This window comes from Podarcis pityusensis (assembly GCF_964106645.2).
Source record: "Podarcis pityusensis genome assembly, chromosome: 8".
NCBI classification, from domain to species: domain Eukaryota; kingdom Metazoa; phylum Chordata; class Lepidosauria; order Squamata; family Lacertidae; genus Podarcis; species Podarcis pityusensis.
Window position 1 is genome coordinate 40,017,891 of NC_138033.1, and position 23,280 is coordinate 40,041,170.

General features: G+C 41.7%; 1 protein-coding gene across 1 annotated transcript in view; it reads right to left on the reverse strand.

Moving 5' to 3' along the window:
* The window catches only part of NFATC3 (nuclear factor of activated T cells 3), a 54,177-nt gene extending 31,791 nt beyond the window's left edge, over nt 1-22,386 (reverse strand). Inside the window, exons 1-3 of the mRNA XM_081015813.1 lie at nt 21,921-22,386; nt 7,345-8,467; nt 1,046-1,208 (exon numbers count right to left, since the gene is read on the reverse strand). Of these exons, the coding sequence (XP_080871939.1) occupies nt 1,046-1,208; nt 7,345-8,467; nt 21,921-22,068 (1,434 nt within the window). The 5' untranslated portion in view covers nt 22,069-22,386. The remainder of the gene's footprint in view (nt 1-1,045; nt 1,209-7,344; nt 8,468-21,920) is intronic.
* Nucleotides 22,387-23,280: the final 894 nt, after the last annotated feature.

Here is a 23,280-nt window from a genome sequence, read left to right on the forward strand (position 1 = left end):
GCTATTACCAGAACAGAGAAAATGCACCTCATCCCTTGAAAGTAACAGTCATTTGCCACAGATAATCAGGGATGAACAAAATTCAAAGCTTTTCCAATACTTGTACAAAGGATTGTGTCAGGGAACTGCCATCGGAGCTGGAAGCGGAGGAAAGGCTCCAAAGGGATGGTGGAGAGGGTCCCAGTAGGGAGAGAGGGAGCCCGTCTGCTGGGGAAGGAAATCAGCGTAACACCAGTAGAGAAGGGGGGCAAATGGGGGAATCGGAGAGGAGGCTCCAAGACTCCTCGCCGGAGACCAGCGGAGAGAGTACGGGTACTCCACTGCCCACACCCTCCCTGCGCAGAAGACTTCCGCGCAGGGAGAGTAGGAGGAGACTTGGCGTCAAGGAACTTTTGTGCTGGAAGAAGTTTAAGAAACGCCCACTGACGGATTCTGCCAGCGACTGAGACAGTCACGATGCTGGAGGCTGTTCAGTCAGAAAGGGTTAACCAGGTAACCTAGCCAGGAGTGGCGGCAACTTACGCATGAGCAACCCCTAAACCCATTACAGCAATCCGTCAGTCACCGACGTTGCTTGTGTGTAGCTCCAGGGAGGCAGCACCATGAGCCAGACCGGAGGAGCCGGAGAGACGGAGCAAGCAGCTGCAGTGCAAGGTCTGGTAGAGAGAAACCGAGATTTGGAACAGCATGTAGCTCTCCTGATGGCGCGGCTGGACGAAAGACGAGCTCAGGATGCTCAGGTCAGACCCACCCCCATCGCAAGGAAGTTACCGGGGCTGGTACACAAGTTTGGGGGGGAACCCCAGGACTACAATGAGTTCTGAACGGAAACAGAGTACGCTTTGGAACTGCAGCATGATGACTTTGCTAACGATGAGCAACGGGTGGCCTATGTTGTGGGGCATCTGGAGGATGGGGCAAGGGAATGGATTAGATTAAAAATGCTTCAAAATTTATGATTCAACACACACCTCTATTACAATCTTCATTAACATTCAAAGTTAACAGTAGTTCACGGATAAAACATTATATTAGCATCTTTTACCTTCACTACAGGATGGCCACCAGTTGATGCTTTTACTGCTCCTCTACTGCCTTCTGTTTCATAATGTGCTCTATGATGAGTTTTTGGTTGCACTTCTATTTTCAATTCACACTGTCCATATTGAGTAGGCAAAGGCCAGTCTAGGGGAGGCAACGAAGATGTGCTAAAAACAAGAAGTGAACAGATTTCATTATTTAATACATTTATACCCTGCACTTTCAACTCCTAAACAGCGCCAAGGGCAGCAAGCACTACAAATACAGTAATAAAAGCGAGCATACATAAATCAAACAGAATAAAAATCTATTGAATACAGTAAAATATTTCATGCAATGGTGGACCTTGTCCACCATTGGACAAGGGTAATGTGGTCAGTTATAAGGCAATTGCTACCATGAAAAGGACATAGTATGAATGAGGAGAGACTACCATGTGCAAAAGTGACATTTGTTGCATTTTCATAAACCTTCACTGCATGCAGAAGTCCTCACCCAATCTCCTCTGCAAAATTTAACTCAAAAAACCAACCCTTAACAGAAGCCCTGTATCCTTTGGTCAGATGTGAGAGCCATCTGGCTGTGACATCTTTCACTGCACTGATTACCAGGGTTAATTCAGTTGATCTGGCTGGCTAGGTGGGTGTCCCCTTCCTCCCTCACCATTCCACGTATGGTGAGCCCAAAGCTGTGTGCTTGGTAAAAGAGAACAACCATCCCATCCAAAATATATATTTTAGTCCAGCATATCATAGCCAGCACTTCCTCTCATATTAACCACTTCACCCACTAAGAATTATGAGAGAGGCCTACTTGGGACAGATTTCACTTCTTGAGTTGATCAGAAGAGTGGAACAGTTTGAGCCCAACTATGTGATCATTCAAAGAAAATATCCTGATATTTAAAAATAAAACAAGAATTTTAAAAAATGTTACTACCCCAACACCAATAATAGGGTTTTCCAGGGAATGTGAATGAAGCACCCCAAGTTTGTACTATTTGTGTACAAGTTTAATTTTCGTTTTCACTCAGTTTTGTTGTTTTCCTTTTTTTTGTTCTTATGCGTTATTGAAGTTTAGGTTCTTATTTAAATACATTAAAAGTTCTATTTAAAAAAACCCTGATCATTCAGTCTAAGGAATGCATATGTGGGCTTTCTATTGTTACTGGTCTTTCAAGATGTTTAAACAATTTTTAAATGTTATTAGCAGCCATAGAGGGATTCTTACTTATCTTTATTGTAGCATTATAAATAAAAGATTGGCTAACAAAACAAAACAGAAGTCTAAGCAGGGTCAAACAAACATAGCAGGATCAAATTTTAAAAGTTATGTACTTTAAACTGTTTTAAATACAATGTGACCATCATGAGCAGTTAAACCTGCATTCAGAACCATAATTCTTATTAATCTTAATCTGAAATTTGCTCTTCAATGAAGTATAATACTACAAAGCCAATAACTATGGTGTTTGAGCCTCACTCCCCACGGTAAACTTTTGCATTATTCCAAAATATTCATTAGCCAGGCTGTAAAACTCACATTTCTGAAGTCATGGAAAGACTGCTGCTTGTAATACAGCGATTGCCTAAGCTTTCGTATGGAGCATAAGCAGACACCTGCAAACCCTAGCCTACTGAATATGGCCATGACTGCCTCTTTCCCAATAGACAGATTTATTTGATAGATGTCTGGATTCACCTTCCATAATTAAGTGCTGTCCTCCTAACTTAATGAAATCCATGCAGCCTTTTCTAGGTTAAAAGCAGAACCCTTAATTAGCTAAGTCATCTTACCATCCACCTTTTTCTATGTTTCAGAAGATGAAAAACCAAGGAGGAAAGCATGCATTTCTTGTAAACTTAGGTGAATTTGTTCACCCAAGCTGCAAGGGCATATATGAACAAATAATACAAATATAGTTTTATCAAAATTGACAGAAATCATGAGAGTTCTTATTAGAATGATCACCACTTGTTGGCAACTGCTCTGTCAATAGCAGACAATAATAGCAGCTGTATTATAATTAAATGCATACACTTTATTCATCATTATTTTCTCCTCTAACATTAGAGGAAAGAGAATGAAACGCTGAGAATTCCTACAAAAATACCAGAAGAAATGTCAGCATTACTCAAAATAAGAGCTAAACTTTAAATAAGTAGAGGGGACCAAGGTAAAAAGCGTATCTGCTAGCAATGTATTTTTGAGTAAACAAGTATCAGAGAAAAGATGCAGATTTTTAAAATGTTCATTAGGGAGAACATTACCCAAAAACCTTTTTTGCTTATTAGCATTTCTCATATCCCACCATCAAGAGAAGCCTTCAGTGAGTGGTCAATGTACTATTAAGAATGCTACACTAAATTGATCTCATTTATGAAAAACAAAACAAATATACACTACCACCTCAAAGTTACCCAGCTGACTGGTCCAAGACACCTATCCAATTTCACAGGAGGACAGAAAAATTATTTGCAACTGAAACTAGTCCAAGTATAACATATAAAAAATGGAAACCACTTAGTAAATCCAGCATCTGAACATAGAATCTCATTTGCCTACTTAAAACACTAATGACATACACTGTAGTTCAACTTGACTATGACAGTCTTAATTGAATTCTTTATGGTTAGTACTTAAATATTTGTTTGTCTGATAGCACAGCAGTTACCAGTGCCCAGCATCTATGGCAGAACTGGCTAAGGAATACCAAGCAAGAGAAGCATTGCAAAGCTAATGCAGAAAGTGTGTACTGCTTTAACATGCAAGTGGGCAAAGAGCAGAGTGATCAGCCACAAAACTCTTTCTGTTTTACAGCTCTAACCTTGAGAAACAGGCTTCCTGTTCCAAGGGGCAATATTGTTAAACCTAAGTTCTTTTGTCAAACTGCATGTCAGGCTATTTGCTGCTCTTAGGCAAATAGCATCAATTGCCCCAAACCTATTTACACAAAGTATAGCAAATGTTGGGATGTGTGGTGGCACTGTGGTCTAAACCACTGAGCCTAGGGCTTGCCGATCGGAAGATCGGCAGTTTGAATCCCTGTGACGGGGTGAGCTCCCGTTGCTCGGTCCCAACTTCTGCCAACCTAGCAGTTCAAAAGCACGTCAAAGTGCAAGTAGATAAATAGGTACCGCTCCGGTGGGAAGGTAAACAGCGTTTCCGTGCGCTGCTCTGGTTTCGCCAGAAGCGGCTTAGTCATGCTGGCCACATAACCGGAAAAACTGTCTGCGGACAAACGTCGGCTCCCTCAGCCAGTAAAGCAAGATGAGCGCCGCAACCCCAGAGTTGTCCGCGACTGGACTTAACTGTCAGGGATCCTTTACCTTTATATAGCAAATGTTGCCTTAGCCTACACTGTTCATTTCAAGGTTTTTTCCTCTCTCTTTTGCCTCTGACCTTGCACTACACAATTTTGAAGAATCAAGTACAGTGGTACCTCGGGTTACAGACACTTCAGGTTACAGATGCTTCAGGTTACAGACTCCACTAACCCAGAAATAGTACCTCGGGTTAAGAACTTTGCTTCAGGATGAGAACAGAAATTGTACAGCAGCGGCGCGGCGGCAGCAGGAGGCCCCATTAGCTAAAGTAGTACCTCAGGTTAAGAACCATTTCAGGTTAAGAACGGACCTCCAGAACAAATTAAGTTCTTAACCCGAGGTACCACTGTATGTGTAGGTTATCTTCCACTATTACATTGGTAACTGAACATGGAGCTTTATTTAGGGAAGTTTGGATGCTCCAACCGCCAGTAAGTTTGTCTTTCTGGCTCCAGTTTCTAGGAAAATGCAAAACAATTGTGGTTTCAGGATCCAACGCCAATGCTTCATGGCACCAAAGTTTATTTAAACTGGTGTCAGAATGTTTGCCACTGCTAAAAGACTGAAAATCGGAACACCACAGGGCAAACACACGCACCTGTGTTAACTTCTTAAACTTAACTGCATTTTTAAAGATCCATTAGATGGTGCGTAAACATTAAACTGTTTATTCTTCTAACACCTAATAACTTCAAAGGTACCTGCTGAATTTATGGGGACACTTATTCCCAGGTCAACAAATATATTTGAAGGCTTTGTTTATATAGCTTAGTTTCGCATGTTACTGAGCAATACATAGTTAAGATATGCTTTGTTTCTGTTTAGGCAGTCACCAATAGCTATGGCTGATAACCCATGACTGATAACCCTAAAAGGATTAAAGTATTGTTGAATTGCTAATTCAAAATCAGAGTAAATCTAAAAAAGCCTTCTGATTTCAGACATCTGGCTAGTAAACAAATGTTAAGTAATAATACCCAATTTTTTCCATTGCACTGATAAAAGAAGGGAAATGGGTAGGAATTATTTAAAGCACTCTCATTTTTCTATCAGGGAGATCTAAAGGAGAAGAGTGGGCTCAACATACCCAACATAAACTCTGCAGGCTGCATCCAACTAAATTCTACTTGGAATAAACCGACTGAAATTAATGTACCCAAGTTAGCCTTGTCCATCAATTTCAATGGACCAGATGAAATTATCTGAAAAAAGCAACCAACCAAGGAAAAATGTGGTAATGCAAATGACTACTTTTAAACATTGATATGGGCACTGCAGAGGGCCTGTAAGGGATGTGAGAGTCAGAGAGGATAATATTTTGATTGAAGGCAGTTGCTGGAATTCTATGTGACTAACATTCCCATTTAAATCCATATCATCTAGTAGGAGGGAGCAAACATTAAAAATTGTGCAAAAATGGTATATGATGCGTATGAGACTGTTTCAAATGAAGATATCTAATTCAATAATATGATGGAGAGGATACTGGGAACCAGGGTCATTCCAGCATACATGCTGGACTTATGAAAAAGTGTTGCAGTTTTGGACTTTGCTGAATTACTAAAATGTCTGGACAGCAAATACTGAAATCTCTGGAACTGGCCCTGCTAAACACTGTTCAAAACAACAAGGGGGCTTGTCATTTCAAGTCCCTAATTGGATATATTCGTGTAGCTGCCCAGCTGAATATTGGAAAGACCTAAAGGGTGCTGTGTTAACTATTGGGGGGGGGGGGCTTCCCCAAAAAAAGAATCCTGAGGAAACTATAGTTTACCCCTCACATGACAACAATTCCCAACACCCTTAATAAACTACAGTTCCTGGGGTTATTGGGGGAAAGCCATGTGCTTGAAATATGCGTTAAATGTGCTTTAAATGTATGGTGTGGATGTGCCCTACTTTGATCATAAGATTCTGAAAATGCTACATTCTGGTGGAGAAAAGGGGGAGGGGGAGAGATAAGAGGCGAAATTCCTATCTGTTTCTACATCTGTAGAACATCTAGCAAAGAACAGAGTATAGTACCATAACAGCAGCATATGTACTTTCTTGTTTACAGCTTGGAAGGGTACAGAGCAGGATTGGGCAACCTGTGGTCCTCCAGATACTGTTGGACTCCAACAACCATCAGCTCCAACCAGCAGTCAATTTGCAAGCTCCTCTCTGGAAGTCCATGTTTGCATAGTCATGCTAAGCCATAGTTTGGCTCACCATGTCATGTGAACTGGGTCACTGTGGTTTGCTTTGGGTACACAGTGTTCCGTTGCACCAGAAGCAGTTTAGTCATGCTAGCCACATGACCCAGAAAGCTGTCTGTGGGCAAACGCCGGCTTCCTCAGCCTGAAAGTGAGATGAGTACCGCAACCACATAGTCACCTTTGACTGGACTTAACCATCCAGGGGTCCTTTACCTTTTTACCTTTTTTACAACACTAAACTATGGGCTTGTGTCTCTTCCCGCCCTCTTCATTAGTCTCTAATTCTCTGGCAAGGCTACAAAGAGATCAGGAACTTTGACTTTCATTTTTAAGTGTTTGCAATTTATTGTTATATCCAAATCCAAAACTGATTTATCTTAACTAATTTTCACCATAGCCTGGGGAAATAAGCCATGGGAAATAAATTAACCATGGCTTGATTTGTTTCCCTAAACCATAGTTAAGATTGACCACAGTTTATCCATGTTTGAAGAGTTAAAACTGGAAGTAAAACTTTAAATAGCTTAGCACTATGCTTGAATGAGGCCTGTGTCTAGGCCAAATTATCTCTACACCTATTCAATGATTTACAAGTTATTTAGTTGTAATTTGTGAGGCAATATAATGTTCAGGCACTAGGTGATTTGTTTACAACAAAATACCTTAGGAATACAACTGCCTAAAGAGACTTACTATCTTGTATTACAGTGTATCAACTTCTAGTCATATGTACATATAAAGACAACAGCACAAGTAGTCCATTTCCCACAATTACTTACCGAAAGATAGGAGTATGGCCAGGCTTTGGTTTGTTCCAGGTGAAGTGTGAAGGAACAGAAAGAAATTGGTCACCAGACAAGTCTTTTTTTAACATATGCTGGGCTCCAGAGCTATCATCTATTGCTGTTTCAAGTGATGGTGATAAACTACCCTGTTCTTCAGAACAAAGCTCTATTTTTCCTGATATAATGGCAGTTTGATCCTCAGAGGTCTTTCGTGTTTTAAGAGGGATGTCAGTCTCTGCACAACACTGAAAAGGTGAAAGGCCAGGAGTCAGACCATGAAGAGAAGAATTTAGCCATGTGTCTTCAGTTATACTTCCCCTAGGAGAATGTCCTGGAGAGGGAGTTGGAGAATGGTGAGGAGAAAGTGAACCAACATAACAGATCTCAGCACTAGAATGTCGCCGTTTCCCACACGGTGATGTAGGTCGCGATGATGGTCTTGAGGTTGGCCTAGGGCTAAGCCAATTTTCATCTGTGATACTAGTCCTAGGAGAATGACAAGGAGATTGTCTAGGTGACAAGGCATGCCCAAATCCATAAGATTGTTGCCAGGGTTCATCCACTGGACAGCCCCTTGGAGAACCTCCAGGAGATGCCAAAGGTGATCCAAGGGTAAATCGAGCAGCAGCTTCATTCAGTTCTGAATCCACATCATCATAAATATGAGAAATCGACTCACAAGACGAGGCATCCGAGAACCAGCTTCGGGAGGAAATGCTGCTGGCAGGACTTGGGCTAAGGGACGAATCCCTGTAAGATGGCTCAAGAGGAAGATACAAATGGTCCCTTGAAGGCCTTTCCATATATTCATTTTGAGGGCCATTTGTGTGCAATTCATTTTCACTGGCTTCTATTCCTTGATGACAGTTAGGAGAAATAGATGTAATTTGAATGCTAGGACACTCAAATGTCTTAGGACCACCTAGTGCACTGTACTTGGATTGTGGTACTTCACACATTCCTTCATAGCTTTTATGACCCTGCAGTCTAGTAGGCGAAGACAAAGGAGAATGATGTGACTGAAATCCATGACAAGGGATACAAATAGGATGATTTACAGATGATGAATGATCTACACTGAAGATGCACACAGAAGCACAGTCATCAGGTTCAAGATCTGAAAGAGACATTGAAGTGCAGTTATTGTAACTTGGTAAACTATTTAAATACTTTGTTTTAGGAATTTTTCATTACACTGACATTTCTAGCAATTCCATTACCCTTCTTCAACAAAGTGTCCAAAACAGTTAACATTTCAAAATACTAAGAGAGCAATATAAAAGAAAGCACAGGAGATAAAATTAATATAATATAACCAAATCATTACAAAAATTCATTCAATTTTTTTAAAAAAAAGTTTGATTCATTAATAAAAAGGTAACATCAGATCAGTACCAAGTTTGTTAGCTTCCTGTAAAATTTGAATTCTACAGAAAAAGAGCTTCTTCCTTCAGTATGCTTATTTTATTTAGACAAGCTGCCCTATCCTTGAAGGCAGACAATACTCACTATTTAAAAACAAAAAACAAGAAGCCTATCCTTTCCAAACCACATGTACCAGATTCATGCACATTCATTTTCTGTGTGTGTTCTTTCAAAGAATGGTTAAAAAAACCTAGCAGCCTAACTGTACTTCACATTTTACTTCTAAAGGATCTCAGCACATAGTGCAGATCACACAAATGGCAACAGAAATACTTCAATTATTGAAGGTCATACTAAAGCTGGGCAGCATCTTAAAAAAAAAAAGCAGCTTTGCTTAGAAGTGCCATATTTTTTGCTTCATAAGACGCACTTTTTCCCTCCTAAAAAATAAGGGGAAATGTGTGTGCATCTTATGGAGCAAATGCAGGCGGGAGGCAGGCGGGAAAAGCACGCTCTCCACGCTCTTTAAAGGGAGCGCGGCTCTTGCTGGCTTTGGTGGGAGGTGGGGGAAGTGACAGAGGCCATCCCTCTGTCCCTTCCCCTACCTCCCGCAAAAGCCAGCAAGAGCCGCGCTCCCTTTCACGAGCCGCGCGGAGCGTGTGTGTGGCTCTTGGGCGCTTCTCCCTCCTCGGGGAAAAGCCTGCAAGCGCCGCACACACGCTCCACGCGGCTCGTGAAAGGGAATGCTGAGCAGAGCCTGGGATGCATACAGGCTCTGCTCAGCGCTCCCTTTAAAGAATATTTTTTTTTCTTGCAATCCCCCTCTAAAAACTAGGTGTGTCTTATGGAGCGAAAAATACGGCAAGAAATACAGTATATCATCAGCTGGGAATATTATCTTCGTATTTTTTGTTGAAGTCTATACATAATTTGATTCATTAATTACTGCCAGCATTAGTTTAAACTAGGAAAGTGATGCTTTCAATCCCTTCCTTGCAGCCCCAACCAGAAACAGCAGGAATATAGGAATCTGTTGTTGAAGAAGGCCTTGTACTACTAAAATATGCTTTTGCATCACTTTGAAACAGAGCCTATAACTTTACAGTTCAGTGAAACAGACATTTGTGAACAAATGATTCAAACGATAGTGTTGATTTCATGAATTACAATACCAGCAGAATGTCATTGCTGCTGCTAAACAAACAATATAACTGCTCATTCAACATTGTTTGACACATTTCTCACTTGTACAGTGTAAATGCTAAATGTGCCTGTAGCTTTCTTTGAGACCAAGATTTGAAATATTCCTCCTTCTAGTATATCCTGACCAAAAAAAGGTCTATCTGGTTTGTACAGCTACCCTTTCCAGCACAAAGGCCAACAAATGCATGTTTAAAATGTGGCTACAACAAAATGAGCACCAAACCTCATGCATTTTTAAACAAACTGATGTTTTCTCATTAGAGAACATAATCTACACAGCAGCAGCAAATCCACAGTATATTTAAGGCCACTTAATACATTGCAGAATTCTTAAAACAGAATGCTATTCTGTATGAAAATGAATATGAAACTTTGAATAGAGACCATGGGCAAATGCCCTTATATGTGGGGTACTTCTGTCAGATATACTTGGTCAGAATCTTCCTGCCTTCCCCACTGTGTATACACATGTTGGAACACACACACATGTAAAATTGCCACTCACATACTATGGCCCACACCAGGGACGAGGAACCTGTGGCTTCCTGTATGTTGTGGGACTCCCAACACCCATCAACACCAGCCACCATGATCAATTGTCAGCAATTATGGGAGTTCGAGTCCAACCATATCTTGAGGCCTAAAGCTTCTCCAACTCTGGTCTACAAAGAGGTGCTGTCCATATAGGAATTGCACAACTAAGGGACATGGCCTTTTAGGACAATAATCTCTGCACTAATCCAGTGTCAGAGAAGTGCCAAGTTGAGCTTTCCATTGCTTGTATATACACATGCCAAATGACCTTTTGTTGGTGATGGCACACCAGCATGTAAAGTTAGGCTAATTCAACTTCACAGCACAGACTGCTATTAAAGCAACAAAGCCTGACCTAGACAATATGTAATACAGGCAACCAATTCACATGGGGGTTACATTCTGGAAGCACATATGTTGGTGGGGCCTGCGTAAGGCTGCCCTGTCCCATCCCTGCCCTCACCAGTTCTATCCCTTCTGTGATGTTTTTGAGAGGTTTTCAGGTCATCTCCAAGTTCAGTGTGCTGCGCATTGTGCGAAGTCAAGCACATATTGGACACACCTAAATCGCTCGCTGCCTGTATTGTGCATATATGTAACTGAATCACTGAGCACAAAAGTTAATGCAGACTTCATATAAACCAGGTGTGGGGAACCTTCAGCCCTCCAGATACTGCTAAACTATAACTCCCATCATTTTCTAGATTCTTGTACTAATGAGGGTGAATGGAATGGGAAAACATTATCAAATTAATTTAGACAATGCCAATATTACTATACAGTCTCTAGACAAGAATCCAGAAGCCTAATGTTTTGGCATTATCACAGAAGCTAACACAGTAATTAAACTGCCATATAAAAGCAAATTGTCCTCTCCTCCACACATTTGAGCCCAGACATGACAAACTCACATTGAACTGCATGATCAAGTAACTGTTTTTATAATGTAAGATATACTATAACCTTAGAAGATACCTTGGAGGAGCAACAAACGCTGACAACTATTAAAGAACATCAGCATCTCCCTTAGTTGGATGTGTTCCACGTGAGATATGCTTCTCCTTCCATAATAGTATTTTCTGAGAATACTGAGTCCAAAGAAACCACCTACACATTGGCCTGATTCACACACAATGTTAAACCATGGTTTGGTGTTAAATGAAAACCCAACCCAGCATCTTGACTATGGTTTATTAACTATGGTCTGTTGGAAAATAAGAATCCATGGGATGCTCTTGGCTTAATAACCTTAATTGTTGTTTAGCATTATGTATGAACCTGGACATGTTATATGTGTGGTTTGCTTGTCCTGCCCAATTTACCCTCCAAGCTACAGAGATGCTAGCCAAGAGCAGATGAAAAATGAAACTGCTCTCACTGTCTGTGCCAGAAAATATGACATTGCTGTTAAGTCTGCCTAGTAACAGGATCCTTTCCCTGCCCAATTCCTCAACCTACAGCCTTTGCTTTACAGCTGTGACACATGGTGATGAAACCTTAAAGCAACTTCTGTTCTGTCCTCAACTAACAAACTGAACCTCCCTGAAGTCCCCCCCCCCCAAAAAAACACATTCACTGTACATCTATAGTGCAGAAAAGACATGAAAATTTAAACAGAAAATTTAAGTGATTATTCTCCATTATGTATGGCTTTCACTACATTACCCAATTTTTAATTGTTTAAAAGGTGCCTTTTACTAGCATTTGGCAAGTCATGCCTCACATACTGCAAGTCACAACTACACAAATGAATACAGTGCTTGTCAACATGTTTTAAAAGCAAGAAAAACACCTCAGCTAAGATACCCACCCCTAGGGTATGCCAACAACTCTCTCAACAAATTTATCTTAAGTTCCCCTACAAACATATCATGATTAGTGAGATCAGGACTTTTTTTCAGCCGGAACTCACTGGAATTCAGTTCTGGCACCTCTCAGGTTGGTGCCATTGCCATTAAAGAGAGCAAGGGAGGCATTCATGATGAGTTCTGGTACCTCTTTTTCTGGAGAAATAGCACTGAATGAGGTGAACACTTAGCCACAAGCCCTTTTTCGGCCAACATGCCAACATTTCAAGCCAAACCTTAGTTTATTTCAGTACAGTGCAACAGTAAAAAGAACTTGGAAGGAGCAAAGTGGATCACATGACCTTGCTAAGTCATAGTTTGGCTTACAAGTTATGCATATGCATATCACCTCTCTATGGTTTACCTTTGGCTTAGTGCAGGCATGGCCAAACTTGGCCCTCCAGCTGTTTTTGAACTACAGTTCCCATCATCCCAACCACTGGTCCTGTTAGCTAGGGATGATTGGAGTTGTAGTCCAAAAACAGCTGAAGGGCCAAGTTTGGCCATGCCTGGTTTAGTGTGATGTACAAACCAGACCAATGCATTCAATACGGTATTTCTGTCTATACCAACTTTAGTGTGCACCCCACACAACTAGGAAGTCAATCACTACAATTCCAATCTTATAGAAAAACCAAAGCTTGGAAGAAATAACTTGCTCCAAGATTCAAGGCTGAACTGGGACTTGAATCCCAATAACCAGTTCCAAAATTCAACCATTCTATTAACTGGCTCATAACTTCACTTAATTATAATTGCCTCAACTGTATCTGTCAGTTTCATTTTCAAACAGTTTTTTAAACACAAACAATCCTTATCTCATATAAACATAACTTTTATTCTGCAATGATCTGAGGCAAGACATGAAAGCTTACTGTATTCGTTATAGACAAAATAAGGAACACTAAAAATTAAGAGATAAATAAGTCCATATGTTACGTAAATTATGATGAGCTAACCAAATGCCCAACATCTTCAGGGCTGTGTTTTGTTCTCCATTTATGATAACACTCACTGCTGCAGATTTATAAACAAAAAGAACTAAAAGCTGGTTAAATTACTAAGTATTTTATAAAGTGATACAAAACAGGCAAGTTGTGCAAGAAAACAGTTAGAATTCTAAATACACCAAGCTCTTGGGCACCTGCTCAACATTTTAGTCTTACAGTCTCTCTCAATCAAGTTCCACTGGTTTTCTCCAGAAAACCACTTCAAGTAGGATTTTATTTTATTTACTCATTCACTCAAGAAACACTCAGTTTTCCCCACCATGAAGTTTGGTAGTGTCATGATGACCATCTCAAGCTTGTTTAGGGTAGCAAAATACAGCCACATGTCTCTCAGATAAGACTCAAATACCACGTTTCCTCTGGAATGTACCTATTATAACATGTCAAAACCTTTGTTTTTTGGCAAGACCAATCCAGAACATTCTGCCCACCTGGATTACTGCAACCATATTTTCTAACTTTTTACTATAACTCAGCCACCTGTAACCAGAATAAGGCAGCCAAATCATTCACCTTACTTAGACCTTGCAATGCCTCAGCTTGCTTCACTGGCATCTTGTCCTTTTCAACAACCAGCACAAACTTCTTGTCCTTAATTTTAAAGCTCTCCAAAAGCTTCATATTCCAAGATATCACTGCCCATGATTATCATACCTCCCAATTACTACCTTGAAGCAAAACCTCAACCTAAAGACCTACTGATCACTTAAAATAATATCATTCTCCCATGCAGGCCTTCCCTCCTGCTGGTGCTACCTCCCGGGATACATACACTGCATGAATCCATCCTTTAAATCCCTCCCAACCAACTCTTCTGTGAAACCTCTCATTCCACAAAAAATTAAGTATATATAACTGTATTGCTGCACAATCATCCTATTACTCTTTCTTGATCTTCCTCTCCCTTTTTAAATTATGAGCTCTTACAGACAAGGAGCTGTCCTTTGGCTTACATTACTCTGTAAACTGACAGGTACATAAATGGCACTAAATAAAACATTTTTATGGCCATTATCTCCACAGTTTTTTTAGTTACACATGAAAGCTTTCCCTCCTAATTAACTAGGATAAAAGATTCTTTTGCTCACTTAGGAAACTTCATCATGCTAAATTCCACCACCAGCTCCTCCTCACCTGCTTCCAGAATTTTTTTAAAAAAATATATGCCTATTGTCAATGATGCTGCTGTTTCTAATTTGTGCATAAGTTAACAGCTATGATATTTATTTTGTTCTCAGAATTACATCCTCTATACTTCACCATATAGCTTATGAGGCCAAAAGGCAGGATATGAATGTTTTAAATATGCAGTCACAACCATGTTTTTAAAAAAGGGTAACAGAAGGCAATAAGTTATTGTAATTTTCAAAACATGTACAAATATGTTCGTGTGTGTGTTTAAAGGGTTATCAAAAGTGCAACTCAGTCAACTTTTCTCTCAAGAAAATCCATGTTACTTTCAAGTAAATTGGGAAAGTTTATTTAAAAGAAGCAATATACTTTCATAAAATATTACAACATGGACTTGAAAAGGCATGTTACTTTTAACTCCTACAACCAATGTGATATCCACATCAACATCATCTGCCCCATTTCTTCTCCTCTTAAATAATCTAAGAGAAGAGGAAGGCATGCCATGAAAGCTGAAGTTCATCCAATAGGCTAGCCTGGTTTGTACATCACATTAAACCATTGTTAAAATAAACTATGGCTTAATGTAAACAAGCATTGCTAAAATAATGGGTGCTTCCTTCCTCCTCTGCTCCTGCTGCTATGGCCATCAGGCTAATTGACACTGACCCAGTGGTTTTGCCTACCTCATAGCAATCATCACAACTGGTTGGGCATTGGGGCAATCCTTTGTTTTGGATGGAGGGGAGGTTGTAGTTTCTGCCTGCCCCTACAAACGCTGGGGTATCAAGGGATCCAGGGGGAATGGCCATGTCCGCGTGCCCTGGCAGGGCCTGGGCTGAAGGCACTCCCCCAGACGGTGATCCCTGTGGGGGTCACCCTATTGAATATAAGTCTTAGGAACCCCCACCTGGATTGACCATGCATCACTTCTGGCAAGTGGGCAGGAAGTATTTAGATTGCCCAATGCCCTAGCCAAACCACTTTCATCTGTATTCAATAAAGTTGTGGCCTGTTTTGACCCAAAGCCCATCTCATTGGTCTCTTATTATTTGGATTGGGGTATGGGAAGTCCGATGCCTGGTCCTGAAAGCCATGCTGTGTAGCATGTGGTGTCATCCAAACTCAGACCTTTCACTCATGGTTTAGAGACAAAGTCACAAGTCTTGGTCTAGATGATACAAGTGATACCATGGGCTTGTTTCCCAGTAGCTTGATTGCCATATGCCAGCATGCAGCACATTCACATTAAGCTACAGTTTATTTTAACTATGGTTTGACAGGACACGTGAACCAAACCACTTTCCCCTCTCCTCCATTCTGTGGTGACTGAAACGTTTTGAGGCTCAAATTTTAAGCTTTCATATTTCACCAGGTCCAGTTAAGATATATACCATGCATAGCTATAGTAATTTGAACAAAGTAAAATTAATAAGTATGCAAAATACTATTCAGGATACCTATTCCTAATACAAGCTAAAAGCAATTACTGTAGATTTGTTTTCCTTCTCTGCATTTAAACAAACTACCACCATTATCCTCCCTATCTTCAGAATTCAAGGAAATTTTGCATCTTTATTTGCACAAAGTTTGGTAATATTGTGTGTCTTATGTAAGGCACTTTTTTCATAAATGCAAATGGATAGATACAAACAAAGGCAGCAACAATCAGTGCGAACAGACTAACACTGGAACTAATTATGTGGGGCTTATTTTAAGTAGTCATCCACAAAAAGTGTTAAGTCGTTTACAATATGAAGAAGCTTGCAGTGTGAGCTTATAAATACAATACTACCCTGTCAAACTCTTCATCCCCTTCATTAAAACTGCCACAATCCTCAAAGAGCAGCCAAAAAAACAACCTTGCACTTCCAATAAATAACTTTGAACTTTTACAAAATTTCAATACATAAACAGTTCAAGCTATTTTAGCCTCAGTCCTCTTTTTATTAGCAGCCTCTTTCAGCAGTACTGTCAGTAATGGGTTTCCGCACATACCAGTTTTATAACTCTGAATTCTGTACAGATGAACTACCATAGCTACCTGATTTTAGACAGTTAAACACATTTTGCTGCCAAAAATCATATTTAGTAAGAACATTCTACAATATTTAACAAGAACAAAGGCTTGGTATATAGATACTGGTGTGATGACAGGGTCTAGAAGACTGTAGGACGAAACGGAAAAACAAGCTAAGAGGAAGGCACATTTGGCAAACCCTCACCATGATCAACTCCCGCCTGGAAACCTATGTCCCCAATGTGGAAGGACGTGTGGATGCAGAATTGGTCTCCACAGCCACTTATGGACTCACTGTTAAGACTGTGTTCATGGAAGACAATCTTACACAGCTACAAGTGATCACCAAAGAAAGAATAAAGAAAGAAGATCAACAGAGGGAAGACTTCTGTGGGTTTAAATTTATGATCACCCAGTCCCTGAGTCAATCTTTAGTTTTTTAAACCATTTTCCTTTGGTGGGAAAAGCCTGGGACCTGGACTGTGGCATCAATTTCTAAGGGCCAAAAACTGCTCCCCCAACACGCATGTCACCACCGTGTCCCTAATTAAATTGTAATTTGTATGGATTTTAGCCATAAAGTGTTTGGGGAACCTATCCAGGCTGAAAAGAAATATTTAAGAAACAGTTCATCTCAACTCTAAAATCCCTCTATTCATATCCAATTATTAAGGAACATCTAGTTACACTGGCGGGACGCGGGTGGTGCTGTGGGTAAAACCTCAGCGCCTAGGGCTTGCCGATCGCATGGTCGGCGGTTCGAATCCCCACGGCGGGGTGAGCTCCCGTCTTTCAGTCCCACCTCCTGCCCACCTAGCAGTTCGAAAGCACCCCTAAGTGCAAGTAGATAAATAGGTACTGCTTTATAGCGGGAAGGTAAACGGCGTTTCCGTGTGCTGCGCCGGTGCTGGCTCGCCAGAGCAGCTTCGTCACGCTGGCCACGTGACCCGGAAGTGTCTCCGGACAGCACTGGCCCCCGGCCTCTTAAGTGAGATGGGCGCACAACCCTAGAGTCGGACACGACTGGCCCATACGGGCAGGGGTACCTTTACCTTTTACTTTAGTTACACTGGACCTATAGCCTCCCAGTTGAGTTATCTTTAAAGACTTCCTGATTCTATCACTTGCATGCAGATACACAGCCTTTCACCACAAGGCATGGCTCAACTTTACATCATATTCCTGCAAGTTCCCTTCCAATGCACAATATCCTGTCCACACATGCAGCAAATGTGCACTCTTTTATAAATGAAAGGAAACACAAAACTTGAAATATATTAAAGTAAAATTAAGCAAAACAAAATGATGAGGTGCTAATGCAGAGGATTTGCCTTTGTGCTACTTGCAATGGTGCTTCATACGTGGAGCTGCACAGTGGCAGCCAGTATGTACAATTTTACTGAAGACTTTAAAGAACACAAGGAAAGAAATCTTGCAAGTGTGAAGGAAAGGACAGTTATGGCACTTGCCACTTGCTAACGTCAGTATGATGTAGTGGTTAGTGTGTCTGACTAGCACCTGAGTTTAAATCCCCACTTGGCCATGAAGCTTGCTGGGCCAGTTACTACTTCTCAGCATAACCTCACAGGGTTGTCGTAGGGTTTAAATGAAGGGGAGAAACTTGGAGAAATGCTCTTCTCAGGGAGGCAAGCCTGGCAGCATCACTATCTGCTTTTAAACGCCAGGAAAAAATATTCTTATTCACCCAGGCTTTTGGTCCTCAATTTGGGGGGTCCATAGATAGGTTTACTGCCTCTTCTTCTACTCATCTTTCTAATGGGGTAAGCATTTTAGGTTCTTGTTTTAATGTTTATTTTTACCCTGCAAATAACTTTTCTGAAAAAGCAAGCAATAAACTAATAACAGTAACTATTCCAAATTAGAAAAACGTTCATGCCTATTCACCTGATGGGAATTCTTATGAGGAATGCAGCTAATTTACAAGTCAATTAAAGATTAAGAATACTGAACCTGATGAACAAATCACGTTGAAGCAGGTCATTTGAATCAACAATACTTGCCAATCTTTTTTTAAACAGTTTTTTCTAGTATATTTTTAAAAACATGAAGTGCATTTTCAAAACTAGACTTCCCAAAATAGCCATGTCCTATTTGCGTATCATCTTCACTAACATCCTAAAGCGTTAGCCTTATTCCTTGTTTCCTTCATTTTTTTCTTGGGGGTATGTGGTTATGCTATGTTTTAAGAGATTCGTAAGTTATTCATTTCACAAAAATAAGTGGCTAACAATGCATTTCCATGCTCAAATTAACTTTTAAGGCACTAAACAGTTTAATACTGGATTACCATATAGTCTGCCTGTATTGAAACCAACTTCCTCAGAACGTGGTGAACTCTCCTTCACTGGAAGTTTTCAAAGGGAGGTTAGATGGCCATCTGTCTGTGATTCTTTAGCTGTCTGTGATTCTTTAACCCCATTGCAGGGGGTTGGACTAGATAACCCTTGGGGGTACCTTCCAACACTACAGTTCTATGATTGTGTCCATAATCAAGTTCTATGCACGTTATACAAATATTCTTCAACAACACAGTACAAACAAGATTACTGTTACCATCACTAACATATAACTTGGTCAAGGATTCATTGAATGACAAAAGGATATTTTACACTGTGCTCTTCTTTAGAAGTAACCTGCCTCAAAATGTCCATAATCTTCACAGAGGCTTTCATCAAAATACTGCCAGTTTCAGTTCCTTCATACACTTGCTCTTTATTTCCTTTTTCGCAGCTTGTTCATAATCATCACGCACATGCTATTGAGACCCTGTTGCACTTATTTCACTAAGGCACTTCAGGATTCCTCAATTCTAGGTATGCAGCTTTCAGGACCACTGAGGGCCAAGGTGATTTGAATATACCGTATTTACTCAAATCTAATGCTCACTTTTTCTGGCCAAATAACGTTGAAAATTAAACTGTGCATTACATTCAATGGCACATTTACATTCGCCAACAAATATGTTTTTGGTTTCAAGGTTCTGAAAACTGAGGTGTGCATTAGATTTGATGGCACATTAAACTCGAGTAAATACAGCATTTATCTTCCACAAGCAGTTTACTTCCTAAGACAACAGCTTGACAGATTCACCACCAATTCCTCCATTTTCACACTACTACATAGCCTTTGGCATAGCAGACTAGTCTGTTCAGGTTTGTGTCCCCCAGAGGAATGTTGTATTTTTATTTTTTTTATTTTTTTTGGTAGTTGACTTCTCTTGTGTTTATTGTGGTTTATTTTTCTATATTTTTTTCTTGGAGGATAGAAACTTCCTACATTTTTTTCATTATAGTACTTGCATAATTCTTACAGACCATATACACTAAATTACTTCGTTATCCCACCTGCCATAAATAAACTACCTTAAAGAAACTGCCCAAAATAAACCAAACACCTCCAGAAAACAGAATCTTAAACCAGCGACTTCCCAGAAAGTTATGGAACTAACAGACCACATCACAAATAAATAGTCTGAATGCCAGCTCTCCCAGTAGGCTTCTTGGTTTGAGGCTTAAATTTGCTAAGTTTGGTATTTGATTTAACATCAGTTTGTAAAAGCACCAACCATTCAAATAAAAGCTGGCTGCAGAATCCTCAGTTCAGCTCACTTAATAACCATTTGAAATTTGCTTTATCAATGAAATATTACAGCTGGGCACCCCAACCACCCACCCCTTTTCGTATGCAAAGACAACTCCAGATGCAACCTCCAACCACCCGTCTCACTACCCGTCTGCTGCCTTAACGCCGCAGGAACCTCCAAGAACACAGAGTTCATAGCTCAGTAGTAGAGGATGTGTTTTTTCATGTGCTGAGGTCCTAAGTTCAATCCCTGACAGTTAAGAGGATCTCATATGACAAAGCTGGGAAAAACCTCTGGCCTGAGTCACTGCCAGTCAGAGGCAGCAATAGTGGGCTACATGAACCAGTTCAGTATACAGCTGCCTCATATGTGCAAAATACACTATGTTCAACCCAAGTTATTTTCTATCAGCTTCACAGAAGTTTCCAAACAGGATATATACAGTCTCCCTTACCAAGAGTTCAACATCTCACAACACTTTCTGGGATCTTTGAGCCCAAACAAAACATTCATTATTCTTTCCTCATTCAGGACCTGGAGAACTAACAATCTTATTCATGCTTACTCAGAAGCAAGCTTCATTCTCTGATCCATCTGTCCTTGAGCATTTGTGGGGAAGAGAACCGATGGGGTGGGAGAGAATGTCCAGAATTCCATAACAAGAGTATAAAGTTCAATGGGACTTGCTTTGAAGAAAATGTACGAAAGACTGAAGCTACCGTAAGAGTCAAATCCTATGCATAGTTACAGAGTTCAATGCTACTTTGTCCCCTGAGAGTGCATACAATTGTATGCATTTTTTACACTCAGAAGTGAGCCCAATTTTAGTTTGTACGCTCCTCCAAGCAGGCACCTGTCCTGCTAGGGTTACCTAAAAAAATAACAATTACTCACTAGTGAAATGTGCGTAGCATTTACAGCAGACATATGGCTGAATCCTATGTGTGCTTACTCTGAATCACGTCCCACTAGGTCCAACAAGATCTATTCCCATGTAGGCTTATTTTGGATTGCCCCAAGCATATATTTAAGTCACTGAATTGAACCAAATAGACATGCAGCTTGATCATACGCACACTGATCCTGAAGAAGATTTGACGATGTTTATTAATTTTTTTAGTAGATATGGGTTCCAATAGGATTCACTCTTAATCTCGAATAAATTTATTCCGTCAAGAGTTCCTCGCTCATGACCTCGTGGTCCAATTCCACGCACATCAATCCTGTCACTGGGGTCAATGTCACTTTCTTCCAAGTAACTTAACATACACTTAGGCAGAATCAAGTCAGTGGAACCAAAAGGGGCTTACTCTATGCGTCCACAATATATACACAGCAGCCACGCCCTGTGACCCGGATCCTACGCACGCCGGCCCTGTGACCACTGGGCCTTGCTCCCGAGTAACCTTACACTCGTCTACTCGGAGAAGTTTGTTATCAGGCTTCAAAGTTCCGCAAGAATCTTTTGGGGGGCTTCTGTTACAGCAGAATTGATTAATTACAGACAAATTAAACGTGCGCTGAATCGCAGGGCCACCAGCACGCGCACACTCCTCACCAACCCTAAGGCCAGCGCAACTCGGGCAGGGAAATCAAGGGCTGCAGCCAACCAAGACCTGCTCGGAGTAGTCCCAACGAAATAAAAGGGCGTGACTAATTCAGGTCCGTTAATTCCCACTGCTCTGCTCCGAGTAGGACTTGGTTGGTGGCAATCTTCTCCCCCTACCCCGCCGCACCTCCCCGAAGCCCCGTCGCGTCCGAAGCGGCTGGAAGGAGTTGCAAAGCTGCCGCCTCCCCCCCCGCCCCCGGCCGAGCCAGAGGGCAACAGGCGAGCCAGCCTGGTCCGCGAGACGCACCTGCTGAGGCGGCGGCAGGCCCAAGCGGCTGTGGCAGTGGCGTCGTCGTCGACGGCGGCGGCCCCGGGCCCGGCTGCTGCCCGTCCTCCCCGAAGATGAGCCTGAAGTCGAACTCGTCGTTGGCGCCGCCGCAGTTTGCCGCAGTCATCGGGGGGCGGGTGGGGAGCCCTGACCCCGCCGCCGCGCCGGGCTTCGTTGGGCTGGGCTGAGGCGAGGACAGGGGGCTGGGAGCGAGGGGGGGACGAGGAGGGGGGGAAGGGGGGCAGGGCGGGCGGGCTGCGGCGCCCCCCGTCAGGGCCGCCTCATAGTACTGCGTAAGAGAGGAGGAGGAAGAAGGGGAGGAGGCGGCAGAAGCAGCGCTCCGGGCGGCGAAAAAGCGGCTTCTTCTTCCACGGTTTGGCGGCGGCAACGGCGACTCGGCGTCCTCGCAGCTCCTGAACTCCCGCCTGTCACTCACAAGTGCCGGAGGGGGGGAGGGGAGGGGAAAGGCGACTAGAAGCCGCTGCGGAGGCCACGCCTCCCGGGTCTCCGCGCGCCGGGCTACGCCCACTCCCCTCACGCGGCACCTCCGCCATCGCGCCACGCCCATTTCGAGCCCTCCGCTCGCTTATTGGTTGGCGAACGGAGAAGAGAGACAAGAGTTTTCAGGGGCGCTAACAGTGCGGCCTTATTGGGTTTTTTTCTTTTCTTTTTACATATCCCTTTGCTTGATTAGTATATCCTATTGATTATTTGGGGTTGTATTCTCAAAATTTAAGAAACATTTATTTAAAAACAACAGTGTATGCATACACAGAGGTGGAGCCTCTTGGCTACAATCGGGCTCACCAAATTAGGATTGCAGACATTTGCCTGGGAATAAATCCATTTAATTTTTAAGGATTAAATCTAGGTTGCATTGTGCTACTGTGCAAATTGTTATAGCACAATCTTAAGTGAACATAAACTTCAGCAGATGTATGAAATGTAATGCTCTGTTGCAGTTATATTGGATTGCATCCAACATTAGTCATGCTCAGAGTAGTTAAAGCATTCGCAGTAGGGAATAAAACTATTGTTTCTCTTTTGTAGACCCAAATGAAAATAGCAGAGCCACACAAACAGCTTGATTACACGCACAGAGCGCTATCTTTCTGTTACAGGTCCAGAACTCTTTTTCACCCAGATCCTTGCATTAGCAGCACCACTGATCCCACTATGCATATCTACTCAAAACTAAACAGAGCAAGGCCGAATGTTGGTCAACAACAAAAGATTCCACAAATGACACATTATCATGAGCAAGCTTTGGACTGCTCCGGACCTCCTCATCAGCCTGACAGGGTGTGTTAGGCTGACAGAGAGTGACTGAGGCAATCTG